This window comes from Mastigoproctus giganteus, chromosome 12, assembly GCF_048544385.1.
Source record: "Mastigoproctus giganteus isolate SK-2022 chromosome 12, ASM4854438v1, whole genome shotgun sequence".
Taxonomy (NCBI): domain Eukaryota; kingdom Metazoa; phylum Arthropoda; class Arachnida; order Uropygi; family Thelyphonidae; genus Mastigoproctus; species Mastigoproctus giganteus.
The window spans coordinates 161,128,696-161,150,936 of record NC_143586.1 but is presented as its reverse complement, the minus strand read 5'-3'; the positions used below and the strand labels follow the sequence as shown (position 1 = coordinate 161,150,936).

The 22,241-nt window shown below is 37.1% G+C and overlaps 1 protein-coding gene across 1 annotated transcript in view; it reads left to right on the top strand.

Annotated features, from left to right (window-relative positions):
• The window catches only part of MED8 (mediator complex subunit 8), a 73,571-nt gene that overhangs the window by 15,263 nt on the left and 36,067 nt on the right, over window positions 1–22,241 (top strand). The window contains exons 3-4 of the mRNA XM_090386967.1: window positions 233–377; window positions 19,351–19,491. Of these exons, the coding sequence (XP_090243093.1) occupies window positions 233–377; window positions 19,351–19,491 (286 nt within the window). The remainder of the gene's footprint in view (window positions 1–232; window positions 378–19,350; window positions 19,492–22,241) is intronic.

The window sequence follows — 22,241 nt, the reverse complement described above, 5'->3', positions numbered from 1 at the left end:
AAATGGGAGGTGTCTTCTTTTTTGGCTTATGCTGTATCAGCTTTCTTTCTTGCATCATTTGCCACTGCTAATGCTAATAAAAAAAATATTACTTGAAATCAAGTTCTTGTTACTGATATTTAACTAATCTGTAAATATTATCAGCTGCAAAGGAATTAATGTACTGGCAGCTGCATGTGTTTTCTTTGACTTTAACAATTTGAAATATATTTTAATTTAATTTATTCTCTAGGCCATCTGTTTTGGACAATTTTGCTCTTTTATCAGGCCAGATTAGTACTCTTTTAAAGATTCTGAAAAATGACAAGACTCCCCCGCTTAGGAATCGCATTCTCTTGCCATTATTGTTGTCACCAGATAGGGATGAAGATTTAGTTGTAAGTATTTTTTTCTATTTATAGAGTAGTAGCTGCAAAAATTACAATACTGAACAAGTAGTACACCTGATGCTCAGTAAACATATTCAGTGTGTTCTTGGAAAACTGTTTGTTGTTACCAAATGTAAACTAAGCAATAAATTTATGTAATTTTCCAAGATATGTTCTTGAAGGGTTGTTAATAATTCAAATTTTTAAATGAAATATGTTAATTGGTTATCTATTAACTGATTAACTAATCATGTTTGAAAAATTCATTCAAACAAAGTTGGTCGTTTTTCCCCTCTTCTTTTCGTTATAAAGAATCTTATAGCAAACAGTGACACTACCAACACTTCTGGGAGTCAACATTACTGCTTCTTTCAACATTGGAATCCTCTGTGGCTCCTGTTGTCTATTGCATCTTCATCTAGATTTCCCTAAGTTTTTGAGGTTCACACTCTTTGAAGGTGATATTGGAGATTTCAGCTTTGTTATCACCCCTTTTTTTCAATTGCATTTGTGTCTGTCAGTCAAATCATTGGTTGTGAGGTCTTGCTATGAGACCAGCAATACACCCACATCTTCAGTGTCCACTTTCAGGTTAAGTTGTTTTGTCATGTCTAAAATTTCCTTTGTAACATTTTTTTTGCATTTTTTGGAAGTCTTCATAGTCATGGACAAATTATTGAAAAACGTTTTCTAACAACTCTTCACTGTGCTTGATATCTTTTCAGCTTGCAACTATGTTCCTCTCTGCTATAAAGATGTTATGCCTCCTTAACTGCATAAGTTGTTGCTTCCTTACAGTCAGTAGCAACAACAACGGTACGAGTCATGGTTATTCTCAAATAATACTTCTTAATGGTGAAAACAATCCCTTTTACTAAGATAATATCATAGTGTGTCAAAAATGAAAAACTGTACATAAATACAGATATGATAACAGTATGGAATGTATGTACCATCAGATGTATATTATCTGTATGTATGGTATTTTTTTTTATATTGTGACTTAAATAAGCATTTTTTGACCAATTTGAATGATTAGTGTGACACTGGTAGTGCTTGCACCTGCAGTGCCACAAGCACCAGTATTGTTATATAGAATGAGTCATCCACCACCACTAACAATAAAATATGCATTTTTAGACAGGAATAGCAAGTGTGCAAGAAAATTCTTGAGCTGAGCTGATTTTTAACTCCTCAAACCATAATTAAAGTTAAGTGTAGTATATATCGGCCGACCGGGCTAGCCGAGTGGGTAAAGTACCTGCCCGGCAACCCAAAGGTCGCGGGTTCGATTCCCGCCTCGGCTTGGATCAAAGTACTGCAAAAACCTTGGGAGGTGCAATATGGCCACAGAAGCCGATGCGCCAACAACTACCAAATCAAAGAAAAAAAAAAGTAGTATATATCATTTAATAGCCATAAATAAATCACTTGACAGCCATCCAGAAGCCAGGGAAGGCACCCCTTCAACATTCTGAGGCATATAAGAAGACAAACTCTGCCCAAACATACAGAAAATATAAGAATTTTGGCCATATAGGAACCTAGCACTGCATTCAGACCAGTAGATCAAAACATTACACATTACAAAACAAGGCAGAGAAGTTTTGGATTAGTTATTTTAGACTAGAATGGCTATGCTGCTATGGTTAATAGTTTGTTTGATAGTGAGGAAACTTACAGAAAACAAAACAAAGCTCAAAAAGCTGTTAAAAGCTTACACTCTCTACTCATTTGTAAAATGAGTGGAGCATAAACTTAAGCAGCTTTTCAGTGCCAGTTAGTGAGGTCGCCCTTCAGATACATGGTTTCCAAATGCTATAGCTTAGAAAACTCAAATCTCTCTCTCTCTCTCTCTCTCTCTCTCTCTCTCTCTCTCTCTCTCTCTCTCTCTCGATAAGAATACCCCTTTATGGCCTTAACCAATCTTGTCATTCTTCATACCCTTCCAACAGGTTCATATCTTTCCTAAAATGGGGTCTCCGAGCCTGTTTGTAGTATTTAAGTATTTAAATACTACAAACAGGTTCGGAGACCTCATGTCTAAGTATTGCTTTATACAGGATGTCCGTCCATAAAGTCCTTGTGCACTTTAAAATTTGCAATAACTTAAGTTCTATAAGATAAAAAGAATCCACAAAGTGCATTGAAAAATATAATTTATTCTGTTTTTAGGGTATGTAATTAGAAGGTTTCAAGGTTCAACATAAACTGCAATATTACTGATACAAAGTGTAGTATGATTTTGCAGTTCCATAAATACGCTTTCTAGTTGTGTTTCTGTTATGACATTAATTGTATTTATGAACGTGATCTGGAGGTTGTTTAAAGAGTAAGGTTTTGAGGAGGAAACCACACTTTTAACGTGCCTCCATTAAAAAAAAAAAAAGTCCAGTGGAGACAAATCAGGTGAGTGAGCTGGCCAAGCAGTTGGCCCACTTCTGCTGATCCATCCATTGGGGAAGCCTTTATTTAAAAGTGTTGAACATATTGAGTGAAATGGCAAGGTTCTCTATCTTGCTGAAAAATGGTATTGGCTTCAATTCTTAATTGTCTTAGTTCAGGGTCGAAAAAATCATGTAGCATTGTAAGATAACAGTCACCATTAACCACTGTTTCTTCCAAAAAGAAAGGACCAATAATGCATGTTTTCCCAGTGTACACCAGATATTAACTTTAGGGGAATCCCACTTTCATGTTCCAAACTTGCAAATACAGTGAAATGTTGTTTCATCACTAAAAATTAGATTGTCAAGATCTAAGATGCCATTTTCAACATTTTAATTAAACCAGTGACAGAAAGCTAACCTTGCATGGTGGTCCTATTCCAAACACATTTGATGCACATGAATTTGTAAGGTCACTTGTGCAATTTCACTCCAAGAATTTTGTGCACTGTTACTTTAGGAACATTGAGTTTGAGAGATGACCATCTTAGTGATTTTCGTGGATTTCACAGTTCACTTTCACTTCTATTAAAACCACCTCATTAGGGGAGATTATTTGAAAAGATTAAAAAAAATGAAATTAAAGTAAGCAATTATTTTTGTTCATAAAAACTAGAATACATTACCTTTCCAGTGCATTTTACAAATTGTTTTGATCTTGTATCAAACCTAAATTTTTGCACTTTTAAAAAAAATGTACAAAGTTTATGGACACCCTGTATAAGGGAATAATCACCTCTTTATCAAAGTTCCTATACGTTGTTGACAATACTCCCATGACCTGTTCTAGCAGCTTGTCTGCACTGTTCAGAAAACTTCATATCAGATTGTATATTTACTAGATCATCCTTTTCATTATCTACAATCTTCAGTTTGGTGGTATTCAAGTGGTTTACTTTAGGATTACTGCCATCCACATTTTTTCAGTCATCATCATCATCATCAGCCATTTTCAATCCACTGCAGGATGAAGGCCTCTCCAGCAACTTTCCAGTTCCTTCTGTTTTGAGCACTGGCCATCCATTTACTACTCAAAAACTCATGAATTTCATCTATTCACCTCCGCCTTTGTCTTCCAGGTTTTCTTCTAGCTCCTCTTGGGTACCATTCTGTTATTTTCTTAGTCCATCTGTCATTATGTCTTCGAGCTATGTGTCCTGCCCAAGACCATTTTAGTTCTTTAGTTTTGATAAGAATGTCCTTTACTTGAGTTTGCTGCCTAATCCATGTGTTTCTCTTCTCATCTAACACTCTGATTCCCAATATAATTCGTTCCATTCTTCGCTGTGTAGTTCTTAGCTTCTCTTCCATTCTTTTGGTGAGTGCCCAAGTTTCACTTCCATAAGTCATGGTGGGGAGTATACATTGATTCATTATTTTACGTTTCAGACAAACTGGGATATTGCTCTTCAGTATGTGACTATATTTCCTGAATGCTATCCATCCAAAATTTATTCTTCTCTTGACTTCCAGCTATTTATCATTATTACAGCTAATAACTTGTCCCAGATAAGTATATGACTCCACCTTTTCAATTACTGCTCCTTCAATCATTATTTCCCTTTCCGTGGCATACTTGTTCATAATTACTTTTGTTTTAGCCATATTCCAAAATCCTTACTAACTGTGCATAACTGATTAAGATTTTCCTCTAATTCTTTGGGATCGTGGCTTATGACCACAATGTCATCTGCAAATCGTAAATGGTTTAGGTACTCTCCGTTCACATTGACTCCTTTCTGCGACCAGTGTAATCTTCTGAAAGCTTCCTCAAGGGCAGCAGTAAACAGCTTCGGAGATATTGTGTCTCCTTGTCGAACTCCTTTCTCGATTTTAAATTTGCTACTGTCTTTGTCTAGTCTAATAAAGGATGTAGCACTCTCATATATTTTCTTCAAAATCATAATATATGGAGTATCTATGCCTTGTCTTTCCAGTGCCCGAAACATTGCCTTATGCTGTATGGAGTCAAATGCCTTTTCATAATCCACAAATGCCAGGCATAATGGTGTTTTATATTCATTCGCTTTCTCCATTAGCCATGTGATATTACGTGAAGGTGATCCATAGTTGAGAATCCTGTCGTAAAGCCAGCTTGCTCTTTCGGTTGATTCTCATCAAGTATTCTTTCTAATCTGTTAGTAATGACCCTTGTGAACAACTTGTAGATATGGGATAACAAGCTAATTGGTCTATAATTTCCAATTTCTGATTTATCTCCTTTCTTATGCAGCAAAACTATGATTGCATTATTCCACTGCTTAGGCATCACACCTTTTCTAATGCACTTTGTGAAGAGCCTTGCCAGTTTTTGTGTTATGTCTCTTCCTCCCAATTTTAACAGCTCTACAGTAACTTCATCTTCCCCCAGGGCTTTCCGATTCTTCATTTTCTTCAATGCATGTTCTACCTCATCAGGAAGAATATCGGGTATGTCGTATGTGTTGCTACTTTGCAATCCATGTTCCCCACTGCTGGTATCATTCCTTCGCTCCTTGTATAATTCTCTATAGTAGTCTTCTGCTATTTGAATTATGCCTTCTCTGCTGTTTATAAGTACACCATCGCTATTCTTCAGTTTCAGTATCATTTGTCTTTCTGTATTACTGCTCATGGCTGCTGATTTAAATCCTTTGTTTTCCCTTAATGCTTGTTCTACTTTTCTTGTGTTAAATCTTCTTATGTCCTCTCTGAGTCTCTTTCTAATGGCTTTGCATAACTCAGTATACTCAATTTTCTCCCTGTCAGTGTTTTTCTTGCTCTTCATTTGTCGTCTTTGATTCATCATGACAAGTGTTTCTTGACTAATTTTTTCTTCTTTGGATTTCTGTTTCCCTATAGGTTTCTTGGGCTTTATCACTTTCAGAAAGTTGTAATATTCCTCGTCGATATCTTGGTCCTGAGCAGTCTGCAGAAGCTCAAACTTGTTCTTAAGTTCCAGTACATACTGCTTTTTCTCCTCCTCTGTTATTTCAAAGACCTTTGTATTATTTACTCGAGTCAGTTTTTTCCTTTCCTTTCCTACATCTATATCAAGTGTACATCTTACCATTCTGTGATCACTTCCAACATTTACCTTATTCAGGACGGTAACATCATTCACAATATATCTTCTGTTAGTGAGGATGAAGTCGATTTCATTAGTTGTTAATCCATTTGGACTCTTCCATGTCCACTTTCTGTTCGCCCTTTTCTTGAAAAAAGTGTTCATTACTGACAGTCCTTGAGATTCTGCAAATTCCACAAGTCTTTCACCTCTTTTATTTCTTTCACCAATTCCAAAATTTCCTATAGTTCCTCTTTCTGCACTGTTTTGTCTTTTTCCAACCTTAGCATTGAAGTCCCCCATAATAATAGTGTAGTGGGTTTTCTGCTCATCTAGAAGACTCTCAATTTCAGTGTACATTTCTTCAACCTCTTCATCATCATGGCTTGATGTTGGTGCATAAATCATTATAATCTTTAGCTTATACCTCTTAGAAATCTTGAATATTAGTCTTGACACCCTTGGTGATGCACTTTTGAATTCCAAAATGTTGTTTTTTATATCTTTATGGACCAGAAAGCCAACTCCACCTTCATTCCTTTCACTATTTCCATTGGTGTACAGCAGATTTCCACTTGATAAACTTATAAGTGATTCATTTCTTCTTCTTGTTTCAGCCAAACCGATGATATTCCAATTCACATTTTCTAATTCCTTTTCCAGCTCTAATATCCTGTCTTCACCGATGAGTGATCGTACGTTATAACAGGCCAAGTTCAATTTCCGTGCATGGCAGCCTGGTCGTACCCAGAGATTCTTAGCACCCTCTGCTTCCACTCTGATCCTCTCGCTGCCGTAAGAGGGAGAGTGAAAGCTGCTGGGGACTGAGGGCCATTTGTATTGTTGTGCTCTCATTGCTGGAGGGTTTGGTCTTTTCCTCTTCACGCTGACCAGGCGTCTTGAAGAGAACCACTCTACACGTTCGTTGCCACCTAAGTGACGTAACAGGGCTTACCATCGAGGTGTGCATGAGTGGATTTTAGGGAGGCAGGCCAACCAGACTTCTCCTAAATCTTCTGTAATAGAGAGATATTGGATCCATCAGTGTTTTAGGCTGAGTGTCTGATAACACACAGGATACCTGTTCCCCTCTTCAGTATTAAACCTCAATAAGTAAAACTTTCAGTAATAAACCTCAGCTGCCATCTCAGTCTTATCAAAGCAGCATCCCCTCATTACTGTCATTAACTATCCTGATTACTTTTGTATTATCAGCAAACTTAGACATTTAACTTGAAGTAACTACATCAATATCATTGATGAATATTAGAAACATAAAGGACCCTGTGGCTGCACTCATAACATTAGTCCATGAAGAGCAATGCCCATTTATAACTACGGTATTTTCCGGCTTATAAGACGCGGTTTTTTTTCATGAAGAAATACTCGGAAAATCACCCTGCGTCTTATATGGTCAATGTCAGATTAGGCCTAAAGACTATCGGCAATGCATTTTCGATGACGCAGTGCCGGTAAACTGAGTTCTGAAAACTTCCCTTTGATTTTGGTTTTTTTTTAGGAGCATTAGCAACTAAGGCCATATTACTTCCCTTTGAAATTCACACCAATTTTACTTAAGATTTATCTGTTGAAATATATTTTTAACAATTATCAGTGGTTACAATCTATGGCAACAATACATACCAATAATCTTTTTTTCGTGGAAAATTTGTTGAAATCTGCATGATACGAATCTCACAATCAGACGTAAGTAAAAACTTGTTTCATTTTCCCATGTGTTTGCTTCCTCTATAATATGATCTCATGATTTTATGGTATTCCTCTATGATGTCGCGCTTTTATGGTATGGCGGGCTAATTAGACTGGATTGGGATTTTTCAATTCCAACCGTCTTTTATAAAGAGAAAGTGACACCCGTATTTGTCTTAGGGTGAGTAAGAATTTCTGTTACTTTACTTCTGTCAGCTTTTTTGGATTGAATATGAATTGAATAAAAACTCCATGTTGTAAGTCCATTTAATAAAAAAAATTAAAAAAAAAATAAATGTAACTCCATTTAATTTATTTTTAATGCCTACCCCCTGATTACATCCCGTATCACGCAATGTCACCATATTTGTTTACATCAGTCGGTAAAAGATTGCTTCTTAGTTTCACTGTAAACAGTATCGAAGGATAATAGAAGGGTTATTATTTTTTCCAAAATATGTGGCCAAAACTAGGGTGCGTCTTGTATGCCCGTGCGTCTTATAAGCTGGAAAATACGGTACTCACTAACCCCTACAACTTAATCATTCCTGTATCCATAGTACTAACTTGCCCTTAATGCCACATTGCTCCAATTTATACAAGGTGTGACTATTAAATAACAAGACTGTGCATGCAGCCACTACACACCAAGTGTAGTGGCTGCATGCAGTTGGCCCACTTCTGCTGATCCATCCATTGGGGAAGCCTTTATTTAAAAGTTGTTGAACATTTTGAGTGAAGTGGCAAGGTTCTCTATCTTGCTGAAAAATGGTATTGGCTTTAATTCTTAATTGTCTTAGTTCAGGTGTGCCTGAACTAAGACAATTAAGGTCAACTGCTGTGCCTTTGAACAAAGGCACATCACTTGACCTTGAACCTTTCCCTAGTTGTCTGCCAAGCCACATTCCAACACACTCATTTGCCTTGTAGTGAATGGGCATGTTGGAATGTGCTTTGGGTTTAATGAACAACGATCAACAACCAGGCCATCTGGCATCCATGAAAACTGGTGAAAATGCAGACCAAGTAAGGACATTCACTAAAAGTGATTGTCGTTTAAGCATTAGTATGGGGACAAAGAAACAGTTAGACAAATTTTAACTGAAAATTTAGGCATGAGAAAAGTGTTTGCCAAGATAGCACCATAAATTTTGAATGAAGATCAAAGAATGAGAAGACTCCAAGTTTGTGAAGATATTTTGAAAAAAATTGAAGAAGATCCAGACTTTCTTGAGTACTGTAATTACCTGTAATGAAAGTTGGCCATTCCAGTACAACCAGAAACTAAAAGACAGTCAATGCAATTGAGGACAAAACACTTCCCCAGACCAAAAAGAATGTCAAAATCAAAAATGAGAACCATGCTTCTTGTTTTCTTCGATATTAAAGGAATTACATATTATGGCTGAATACATACCTCTGATACAGACTGTGAATCACACTGAAGGCTGCATGAAAAAAATGAAAGGAAGAGACCTGAATAGTGGAATACTCCAGCACACAATGTGCTCTCTGTTTGTGAGAGTCTGGCCAGAAAACAAATCTCTGTGTGTGAACATGCACTCTGCTTGCCAGACCTAGACTCTTGTGATTTTTTTCTTTTCCCTAAACAGAAAAGTTTATTTAAGGGAACCCATTTTCAGTCCATTAAAAAAAAAATGAAAAAACATTCAGAAAAAAAATGACTGAAGTGTTAAAAGGGTTTACAGAAAATGACTTCCATAAATGTTTCTGTGCTTGGAAGAAATATATGGAACAGTGTGTGCAAGTCCAAAGCAATTATTTTTAAGGGGATAATTTGTAAGGTATGAAATATTTCATTATATTTATTTTATTGTAATAGTCTTGTTATCTGATAGCCATACCTCATATAACAATCATTCATGTAGGATTGTTTGACATCATTTACTTAGAATTCAGTAAATCTAAATAAATTATGTCAAAGTTATTACATCTATCCAGTTCTTCACTGACAACCCCAAAGTAGTTGATTAGAGTCAGACATGATTTACCCTTAACAAATTTATGAATTTATAAGGGAAATACAGCCAAACTGTGATTCCCTTATAAATTAATAATTGTCCAGACAATCTTGTATTACATACAAGATAAAGGAACCACTAGGTCGCAGTGATCACAGTGTACTGACGTGGGATTTACTTAAAGATTTAATTACCATCAGGGGTAAAGGAAAGGGTTTTTGCTTCCGTAAAGGCGAGTACAGTGGTCTCCGACAGTTTTTAAATTCTGTACAGTGGAATCAACTGATGATGTTACCAACAGTAAATTCTAAGTGGGAAGCATTCAAGGAATTAATCGTGGATGCTACTAAAAGTTTCATACCTATTAAGAAATATTGTTCAAGGTTTAGGCCTAAATGGTTGTCAAATGAACTAATGAGACTCGTAACAGAGAAGAAAAATGCATGGGATGCATACAAATTAACACGTGACACTGAAGCCTATGATAGCTACAAGTTGATCTGTAACCAAGTTACAAAGGAGGTTAGGCAGGCGAAGGCAGATTACGAGAAATCCTTGGCAAAAGATGCTAAGAAAAACAGCAAAGATTTCTTTACTTATATAAACTCTAAAAGGAAGGGGATGAATCTGATTGGTCCACTTGACATCGATGGTTCGACTGTTGATGATCCTGCTCAGATAGCAAACAAACTGAATGAGTATTTTGCATCTACATTCACACGTGAGGAATTATTAAGGTTTGAAAATGGCAGAAGGTTATCAAATTGTAGCAGGATACTTAATGATTTTGTAATAACTGAGAGCAAAGTGGAAGAGAAACTGTTGAAGTTAAACGTAAGAAAAGCACCTGGGGTGGATGGGCTCTATCCAGTTATATTAAAGGAGGCGGCAAAGCAACTAAGCAAACCCTTAGCCATAATTATGAGAGCATCCTTGGACTCAGGTGAGGTTCCCACGGACTGGAGATGTGCAAATGTATCCCCAATTCACAAAGGGGGATCGAAGGGTGACACGGGTAATTACAGACCAGTTAGTTTAACTTCTGTTCCGGGTAAAATAATGGAGTCGCTGGTTAAAGATGCATTGCAGGATCATCTAGACAAGACTGCAGCAATAATTCAGACACAGCATGGGTTTGTTAAGGGAAAGTCTTGTCTGACAAATTTGATAGGATATTATGATGTGGTTACAAAGGAACTGGATGCAAAAAATAATTTTGATATCATATATTTGGATTTCAGGAAAGCTTTTGACACTGTTGTGCATGGAAGACTATTGTACAAATTGGAGCAGAATGGTATTAAGGGTAAGTTGCTACAATGGATAAAAGGATGGTTAAGTGGGAGAAGACAGAGGGTGGTAATCAATGGGTGCTGCTCTTCTTGGACTAATGTTATTAGTGGAGTACCACAGGGTTCGGTGTTGGGTCCACTGTTGTTTTGTATATTTATCAATGATATTGATGAAGGTATATCAGGCTTAGTGTCGAAGTTTGCAGATGATACAAAGGTTGGCAGGGTTGTTAATGACAGTGTGCTACTGCAACAGGATCTAGATAATTTGGGCAGATGGGCTAAGAAGTGGCAACTGAAGTTTAACCTTGACAAATGCAAAGTACTGCATATGGGTAGAAGTAACCCCAGAGAAACGTACCAACTGTGTGGTACTACACTTAAGGTGGTAGAAAATGAAAAAGACCTGGGAGTAATTGTGCAGGCAGATATGAAGTTTTCTGAGCAGTGCAGACAGGCTGCCAGGGCAGGTCATGGGGTTTTGTCAATGATATATAAGAATTTTGCTACCAGGGAAAAGGAGGTGATTATCCCTCTGTATAAGGCAATGGTCAGGCCACGCCTTGAGTACTGCGTACAGGTCTGGAGGCCTCATTTTGGGAAGGATGTAGATTTACTTGAGCGTGTACAGAGAAGGGCAACAAGATTGGTGAGAGGAATGAAGGGATCCTCTTATCAAGAGAGGCTTAAGTTCTGCAAATTGCAGTGGCTGGAGACTAGGCACCTGCGCGGTGATCTGATTGAGGTGTATAAGGCCTTGAATGGGTTCAGCACACTGAATTCTGATGGGATCCTTCCACTTGTTCAGATTACGAACCTAAGGGGACATAAATTCAAATTAAGAAAAGACAGATGTAGATTAGATGTGCGGAAATTTGCCTTTAGCCAGCGGGTGGTTAATTGCTGGAACGAACTTCCATCTGTCGTTGTGGAAGTTGATAGGTTGAATAAATTTAAGGAGGAACTGGACAGGCATTTGGAAGGAATGGTGTGATTTTTTTTTTTTTTTGGCTGATGCTGAATAAGCTCATACATTTGCTTTCTTGCATCACATGCCACCACCACTACTACTACTACTACTACTACTTCCTTAACTAAAGACTTCATAATCTTCTTGGAACAGAAGTCAAACTTATAGGTCTGCAGTAGTTCATTTCAACAGTTCAAGCTGCTGTAGCCAAGTGGTCAGCCATGAATAAGTACACATACTTTGAGTGACGGGTTTTCAAGCCTGTGACCTGCTAAATAAAGTGCTGTTTCTTGTATTCTCTCTATCTTGTGAACTCCTCTGAAAGTGTGGTCATCCCAGAGTATAAATAGAAAATTTATTTTTATTTAACCTTTAAGCCACCTTTGTGAATAAGAGAGGGTGATGGAGATGAATTGGCCCATCTCCAGTCTATGGGAACATTCTGAATTAAAGGATGCTTTCATTATAACTGCTCAAAGTTTGTGTTTATATCATTTTGTGCCTCCTCCAGTAAAATTCTTTCTGTTCCTGGTGACTTGTTTACTTTTAGTTGTTTGTTTGTTATTTGGTTTTTAGGAGCATTAGTAACTAAGGCCATATTGCTCCGGGATATGCGTTGGTCATTCCCTGACCTTTCTGCATCCTCCGTATTTGGTGGTGATGGGATCGAACCCCGGTCTAATCAAGATGCGTGTGCTACACACTGTTGCTCCTTCCCACCTGGCTACGGAGGCACCTTCTTTTAGTTGTAATAACTTGCTACTAGTCTCTTCTCAGCTATCATAAAACCATTCATCTCATTTAGTATTAGCTAGACAACTGGTATTTCAACATTTTTGACATATATTGCTCTTTGTTCATTTAATTATTTCTAAAAAACCATATTTCAATATGTGGGTTTCTGTTAAGCCAGTGTAGTACCACAGACTTCTTGCAGTTTGATCTGGATTTAAGAGTATCCTTGGGTAGTAATCTTCAGCATGTGTATTTCTTAGGATTTCACTCTGAGCCACTACATGTAGCTTGGAGATTCTGGCATGAAAGCAGGGATGGAAATTGTAATGTAATGATACCTGGTAACAATATAAAAATGATTTCTTTTGTTAACTTTTACAATAACATAATGATTCAGATTAAATATTATGCTGTAATGCTGACACTTTTTGATTACACTTATTCTAACATTATTGTAAAGCATGTATTGTTCAATTGCACACCCCCATCTGAATCAACAGTGTTTTGGAACACTCCAACTTGATATGCAGTGGGTATGATGTGGTATCCCGTGGTCCATATTTGTAAATTCCATCATCACAATAGTTTGTAACATCCTCTAGATCAGTGGTCTCCAAACTTTTTTGGTTGTGCACCCTTATTTTACTTAAAAGGATTAGCACGCATCCCGGAATAAAAAATTAAATATATATTTTTTATTTATAAATAATTTACATGGAAGGCATTTTATCTAAAATCATTTGTTTGATTGATTGCTTGATCTACATTTGTTCATTAAGTTAAACAAGGATGGAAGATATACTCTGAGCCCAAAGCAAGCACATGGCTGCTTCGTTTCGGACATGGGTGAAACTGACGGCACGATCAAACAAAGCCACACATTGAAGTATTAAAAAAACATTTATTTATAATTTTTATTTTCAATTACATTTCGAAAAACTAAAGTTTTCGTAATTAATCAATATTAATTTATTGCGGATTATCTCGCGCACCCCTAGGGGTGCGCACACCCAACTTTGGAGATCACTGCTCTAGTTCACAAATGTCAGATTCAGAATCTGACATTTGGTACCTGAACTAGTGGTACCCAGTGGCGGATTTCTGCACAGGCGCACGAGGTGCGTGTGCCTGTGGCCTCTTAAATCGAGGGGGCCTCAAATTTCAGTTCTCAAAAAAAAAAAAAATTGTTTCATTTTAAATTTTTACACTCATCTTTATTACCGTTACTGAATAAAACTATAATTTAAGATGAGAAGTTAGTAAACTCTTATGCGAATATCCCTACATATTATATGAAATATCTATGCGAACTAAGTGAATCTGAAGTAGAATACATATTATCATTAATGCTTAAATTAAACACTTTCAGTTTTTTCCTAGTGGATGTAATTCCACGAGTGAAGAACCCTGTGACAATATTGCTCAAGAAACGATATTAGATTTGTTTGCGGAGGCAGTTCAAAACTATTCGCAACTAATTGGGAACCAATAAGCAAGCACAGTAGTCTTTTAAAGCCTCTGAAATCACTACTGCGCTGGCTCACATGTAACGGAGCATCGTCTTTTTTAATAGCTTTCGGAACTAACATATCACTCATGAATCTGTTACAAATTACTAGAGTTTGGTGTGGTTGATGTTTTAGTGTAGGAGTATTTTTGTTTTGTTATCAAGTAAGTATCTGTAATATCTTATGTGACATTTATAGCAAGTGATAATTGGGAATTAATTTTTTAATTCCCAATTAATAAAATATGTATGAAAGAATTGTGCAACCAAAATGATTAAAACCACAACACCAAATCTAGAGCGCGTGCTATAGTAAAAACATGCGCGTAGAATGCACACTGTAGTGGTACCGAAAATATTTAGAGAGGGGCCTCAAATTGAATTGCGCCTGGGGCTTCTCAGGTGCTAAATCCGCCACTGGTGGTACCTGTAGTTCAGGTCCATGAGCTACTGGACTTTACAGCTGAAACAATATTCTGCTTATTTTTCATGCTATAACCTGCTACATTTATGGAGGCACAAGTGGCAAACACTAATACGATCCCAAGATTCCCTCCATACTATGAGAATGACAAATGGTATGGCTTTTTTTTTTACCACATTGTCACAATCGCAAGTTCTCCGTACATGTATGGCAAATACTTTATGGGGGACCCAACTTTTACCTTCGTCACCTACTTTAATTCTAAAATATGCAGCATGTACATTTTTCACAACTGATGTTATATATCCTGCCTTTGTTTTGTCACAACATAAAATATATTTCAATTGTTTATGTAACCACAAATTGCCATTGTCAAAGACAAAATATTACAATCATATTAAAGGTAGATACTAGTAAACACAAATGAACCGGAAAACAACTGAATGTGGAGAAAATAATTTGCAGGGTTATATAGCTACTTGACTTGCAGGTCTCAATCTTTCTAAACATGCCTGTCAGTCACAAAAGAAGTATTACGCATATCATGTATAATTAGAGTTGTCCTTATTTTTAGAAATCGTTATTTTAGAATAATTTTTTTTTAGCCTTGTTATTTCATATATAAAATAGTAACATGCAAAATTGCAAGTCAAAAGGATAATATTAACATGTGCTGCAACTAAATTGAATTTCAGTGACTAATGGTATAATTATATTCTAAGTCTTATAATTATATTCTATAAAAATACTTAGAATAATTATATTCTAAGTATTTTTTGATTAAATATATGAATTATATTCATATATTTAATCAAAAAAGTGTGCAGACATTAAGAACTTTTTTATAGTGTTTATTAAAATAAGACAATCCACTTTCACAATATAACAATTTTTTTTTTTCATTAGTACTTTTTATTTGTTGCATCATACTCTACTGTTGGATATTTTCTGCAATAATTCTGAAAGACATTAGTAAAGATTTAAAAAAAAAACCAGTAATGCAATTTTTTTTTTTTGCAAAATGCATCCTTATCAAAAAATAAGTAGTAATCAATTTAATAATCAAACTTACCTGTAAAAAAAAGCTTGTTTTTGATATTAATTTGTTATTGTATTCCTCCATCAATTTGGCACCTCTTTCAGCAGTGTCATTCATACTCTTCATAAAAGAAATGATTTCCTTGCCTCTTTGATAGTCTTCTCAAAGTTCCCATGGATATGGATCCATAGTAAAAATTCAGTGGACATTCTAAACCTCTTAAATAAATTAAGCAAATTTAATAAATCTTTGGGTACATCCCTAAAAATGAACTTTGTTACTTACATCTTCTGTTTAAAATCATTTCCTTCTCAATTTCTTGTTCTTCATCATCCAGATTTTCTTTTACTATTTTGCTGGCCATTCGTGGTTTTTCATTCGTTCCGATTCTGTTGTCAAATAATGAAAACGCAGCACATTATTGATTCAGATACCACAAGTGGTTCAAAAACCTTTTCATTGCATTTTTGCCAACTTCTTTGTTCACATTTTTTTTAAACTCTTGGAAAATTTTTCAAAAAATCTATATCATTCAATGGACATTAGGTACAGAAAACCAAACTTTTTTATATAGCATTGTATTAAAAATACATACTTCTCTGTGATTGCTTTAATTTCATTTTTCTTTAGTTCAAATTGATCACAGAATAAAAAAATTTTCAAGCAGTAGATTCACTTCACTATTCACATTCTCAAATGATGGTCCCAATGATCGAAATTTTATATTTGCTTTTTCTCTTTAAAAAAACTAGAGTCAACTGGAGAAACTCTCTGTAATCATTGCATGGCTGTTCTTCTAGCTTCTTCTTAGAATGATTTGACCTCTGCAGTGACATTTTTTAAAGCTTTGTAAATGGAAGCATCTGTCTTGAAATCTGAATATTTTGTCTTGTCTATAGTTTCCCATTTATTTTTGAACCTTTTGAATCAAAGGATGTCCAGACCAGATGCTATAGTCACCTTTGTCAATGAAAAAACCCCAGCTAGCACTATCTCAAACATGTGGTGATGAAATGGTAGCCACAAGATATCTCGTTCCAACTTTTGTTGCAGAAAAACCACCAGTCTGTTGACATATTCAGTATTTGATGCTGTGGTATCAAAACAAAAGCTTGTATCAGTCAAAGTAACTTTATCAGTCAAACCTCATTCTTCTAAAGTAGTAAATACAGTAGCACATACTTCTATTCCTTGAGATGTTGCTATAGCAGGTACTCCTAATAATTGTTCCAAATCTAAACCACTTCCAAGTAACAATATCAATCAGTTACACAGGTAACTGATTGATATTGTTTTCCCAAAATTTCTGGTAATATTTTTGAATCCTAATGACAAACTATAAAATTGGAGTTCGTTTCCACCTGTTTTATTGATAAATACCATTCTGATTGTAATATTTCTCTGCTTATTTTAATAGATGATTGATTAATAACATATTAATCAATCCTGGCACTTTGCCGTCCCGAGGTGGTTTCCTTTTGTTGAAATAAACAGATAATAATAATAATATTCATTGGGATTCAGCAAGACAACATCCATGCAAGCTATTAAAATATGAACAGCATTTCTGTCACTAATTTTTGTCCAGTGCTGCTGCAAGGTGTGGAGTCATAATATATTTTCTTGTTTTTTTTAATATTCGATGGGCCAGCTATTGGAAATGGTGTTATTCCCTTGATAATGTCATTTCTTCCGAGCTGTCCATCTCACAGTAGATGGATAATTTTTGTTCAGCACAATTGACATTCCAGATAGAATGTTTCTCCTTCTTCCTTGCTTCTGCAGCTAGCTGTTCTTCTCTATGCTTCGCAATTTTCAGTAATTTTAAATCCACTCCTAGCATACAGCCAGGCTGACCCTTCTTCCTTTGCAAAAGTAAAAATTCTCTGTCCTCAGCAACTTTAATTATGCTTAACGCATCTGAGGTCGCGATATCAAATAGATCGTTTAAACCTTCCTTGAACTCGTTTTCTTTTTGCTGATGGAATGAACTGCTTCTGCCTTTCGACTTTTCCAAGTTCCGTAGATCTCCATTTTTTAGTTTCGTAATACAATTTGAACGGTTTTGAGTTGGGATCTGGACTTTCTTCCAAAAAACTAGCATGTCATTGGTTACGAGACAGGCATTGTCATATAAACTGAAATCTACAGTTCTCGTATTGAAAAGTAGAACATTCATGAACATGGGACTAGTTTCGATGGGCTCTGCAGTGGATTGGGGTTAATGGGATACAAACCACTGGCTTCCTTGCATAGAGTCCACTTGAATTGAGCCTTCTTAACACAGTCTGGTTGGAGATGTTTTCACCTGTGCTCCAGCAACAACAAGAGACATTTGATGAGAGGACATTATAGGGTTCTGCCTTGTTGTTAGAGTCATATAGCTGTCTGTTCTGGTTGACATAGCCCTTGAGTAACCTTAGTCAGCTCTTGTAATATTTTCTGTCTCCTGAAACTGCTTCCATAGTGCTGAGATGACACTGCATGACACATTAAGCCAGTGTGTCACCTCTGCCTGCGAATGCCTGGCTTCAAGTCATCCAGTGGCCTGCCATCTCACAGAATGCCATCCTGAGTACTGGAGATGTGGCTGTCTCACTGAGCAAGCCAAAAAACGGGAATGAAGTGATGTCATTGCAACCCATGTTTTTACAGGTATGAATAATTTGCATAATGTGTGGCTCTGTAAGGTTGTAGATCGATTGGATATTAGATACTTGGAATTTTCATGCCAGGATGCCTATTATAACAAATATTCTCCTTCAGTGACAATGTTCACAATAAAATATTTATGAAAAACATTTTGTTGTTAATTTTGTCAAGCAGTGTAGATACCACATAGTGCGTTAAACTGTCAAAGTCCCCTCTTCTAAAATTAAAACTCGTGCCTTTGCCTTTAACTGCTGCAACGTCTTTCTTCATCTTTCAACTGACAACTGTATGATCACTACCTGTCAATGGTTTCTGTATTTTAAGCTCTGTGATGTCATCTAATTTGTGAGTAATGATGAGGTCAAGAATATTCTCATCCCTAGTATTTTTTCTAATATGCTGGTACAAATAATAATTATCTAGTTTAGTTTAAAAAATTTTCCTCTGGGTGAGTTTCCCTCCCACTTATTGCAGTTGGTCTGGAGCAGATTGAAGTCACCTATGATAAGGCATTCGTGCTTGCTTGCCAATTCCATCTGCATGTAAATTGGTCTGTAGCTTACTTGCAGTCTCATTATACCTTTGCTTCCAACTAACTCACACCATTACAGATTCTATGCTGGCAGACGTAACTTGAGACTCAGCAAAAGTTCTTTTTGCACTCAGGCTGCATTTGATAAGAAGTACGACACTACCCCTTATATCTTCCCTAAATATATTATATATACCTTAGTGGAACTCTTCATACCCAATTTATGGGTGGCATCACGTTTCTGTTAGTCCTATGTCAGTCCTATGTTAGGACAACTAATGCTGCGATTATGTCAGCATTAGTTGTCAAGCAGTGTAGATACCACATAGTCCTAACAAGGAGTTTAAATTCAGCCATTTTATTGACAACACTCCTGACATTACTGTAGATACAGTTAAGAATAAATAATACATATTAATTGAATACGTTTGTATAGAGAAACCTATCCTTTTGCATGGGAACAATATGTACCTCATAAAAAAAAAAAGGAATTTTGTAAAAATTGAGTTTGTATTAACAAGATTCTACTGTATTAATTTTCTAACAGAAATAAAAATTAATTGTAATAGAATTAATAGGATAAAGAATAATAGAATTAATGGAATTTTTTACCTTTTTCTAAACTCATTCTGTATATCTTTTTCAGAGACTAACAGAAAACCGAGTACAAGCCTTTAATCATGAAATTGTTCCTGATCATCTTCGAACCAAACCAGACCCCGAGTTTGAGAGTAAGGAACAACAGCTATTAGCAAAAGCTAATCAAATGTCTGCAGATGCTGCACAGGTGAAAAAAAAAAAAGTTTTTTTCCTAGATAAATATACCAACTTTCCTAAATAAAATTTCTTACACTTATTAATCCATTGGCATTTGTATATTTGTGGTGGTGGTGGGGGGGGGGGAAGGTTCAATTTGATCTTTTTGTGTTCTGAAACCACTGTTCTCTCAGCTGTACTGCACAATATCTTCAAGAAAGTTATCCATGATTTTTCTATTAATTCAAGTAACAAAGTAATTTTTTCATGTGGTTTATATCTTGAAGATTTTGTTTCAATCCTTAAAAGGTCTTGAAGGCAGAGAAATTCCTCCATATCTCTTTTATTAATCTATATAGATATGCAGCATCCAAATGTTCAGTGCATAGCTGTGGTGGATAGTGTCATAGTTCATTTTTGAACTTTTTTTTTTTTTTTTGTTATGCAAGAAAACTGTACTTTACTGGCTCTAATGTTAAAGTAACACCTTTATTAGTTTTAAAAAATTTATTTTCGCAACTAAGGCATCTTCCAACTGGAGCAACTTGACTTCCTTCCCCTCAGTGACAAACAGTTGCAGCTATAGATCTATATAATGGGCAACTTGTTTTCAATCAGATAAATTGGCGCACTATGATCTCCGTTGTCAATGCGCCAATAAACAACAAAACAACCAACCATCAGATATACAGGGTGATTCACTGCCAGTGCGACAAACTTGCAGGAGGTGTAGGGGCACAAAGACGAATCGGAATCACATAGCATTGCTGGGTCCGAAATGCCTTCATCATGCGGTAGAGGGCGTTGAACGGGAGGTCGCGTGAACAGCGATCCCGCTGGAAGTTGGCATTTGCGAACCCTTTCTGTTGAAGAAACCAAGTAGCAAAAGTCCTCCGGAGTGGATAATCTGCAGGCTCCAATGATTGGACGCGTTGCAGATGGTATGAACTCATTTGGTTTGTTGACAGTATCCTCCATGCAGTGGATTGGGAAATACTCAATCGTTGGCCTATCGCTCGAGTACTCGTACTCGGATTGCCTTCTACAAGACGCAGGACATTCTCCTCATTGTCTGGCGTCCTCGTCGTTTGCTCTCGATTCATGGTACCTCTCGTGAAACAACCAGTCTCACGTAATATTCTGTGCACACGTGCGAAAATCGTATGATGAGGAGCACGCCTGTGCGGGAAATGTTCCTGGTACAAGGGCGGAACGGCGTGCCTGTTACAGTCCGCAGCTCCATACGCGAGGTGCATGTCAGCCAGTTCAACGTTTGAACACTCGTCCATCCTACTGCCTCGGGAACCGGTTCGCAAATGCTGACTTCCAGCGGGATCGCTGTTCACGCAACCTCCCGTTCAACGTCCTCTACTGCATGACGAAGGCATTTCGGACCCTGCAATGCTATGTGATTCCGATTCGTCTTTGTGCCCCCTACACCTCCTGCAAGTTTGTCGCACTGGTAGTGAATCACCCTGTATATAAAAAGCGCCACGTGACCATAGGGAAGAGAGGTGACGTTGTAAGAGAGCAATTGACCTGATTGGTTGATCAGAGGAATTCGATAATCCTACCTTACCTCACCTCTAAAGGTTCTCTTGTTAGTATATACGTAAATTTTAATTTTATACGTAAATATACGTAATTTAGTCCCAGTCTAGCCCTGTCGACGATAACAGCTCCGTCTGGGGAGATTTGATGGTGCTCCTCCCAGAAATGTTCTGCCACAGCAGACTTTCCACAATCGGCGGTCCTTATTGCATTCATATGTTCCCCCAGATGATCTTTGAACCAATGCTTCGTTTCACCAACATAACATTCCCCACAATCCGAGCATTTAATCTCATAGACAACCCCACTTGTAAATTCTCTTGATATGGGGTCTTTTACTTGTGACACAACTGTATGCAACCTCCGCCCTGGAAGTTGCACACAGTGTGTCTGACATTCTCGTAATACGTAAGCTATGCACTCCGTTAGGCCCGGATAGCAGGGAATGTATGTGGTGGCAACTGGTGTGAATGGTTCACTTCATCCCTGTTCCATTCTTCGGATATGTTTGTTTATGATCCTCTGGGGGTAGCCGCATTTCCTAAGATCTGCTGTGACCCGTTTAACTTCTTCATTTCTATCCTCGGGGGTGCAGCAGTGGGACCAGATGATCTTTGAACCAATGCTTCGTTTCACCAACATAACATTCCCCACAATCCGAGCATTTAATCTCATAGACAACCCCACTTGTAAATTCTCTTGATATGGGGTCTTTTACTTGTGACACAACTGTATGCAACCTCCGCCCTGGAAGTTGCACACAGTGTGTCTGACATTCTCGTAATACGTAAGCTATGCACTCCGTTAGGCCCGGATAGCAGGGAATGTATGTGGTGGCAACTGGTGTGAATGGTTCACTTCATCCCTGTTCCATTCTTCGGATATGTTTGTTTATGATCCTCTGGGGGTAGCCGCATTTCCTAAGATCTGCTGTGACCCGTTTAACTTCTTCATTTCTATCCTCGGGGGTGCAGCAGTGGGACCCAGCCCTATCCAACAATGCCCTAATCACATTATTTTTGTGATGGTTGGTTTGTGCCGTATTATAATGCGTATATTGACCCCGGCACCTGGGTTTTCTATATACACTGGTCTTTAACCTAGGGCCTTCCCTATGAACCAACACATCAAGGAAAGGGAGGGTACCCTCCACTTCCACCTCCGAGGTGAACTGAATAAATGGGGAGAAGCTGTTAAGAAAACTAAGTACCTCATCCTCTCTCTCCCCTC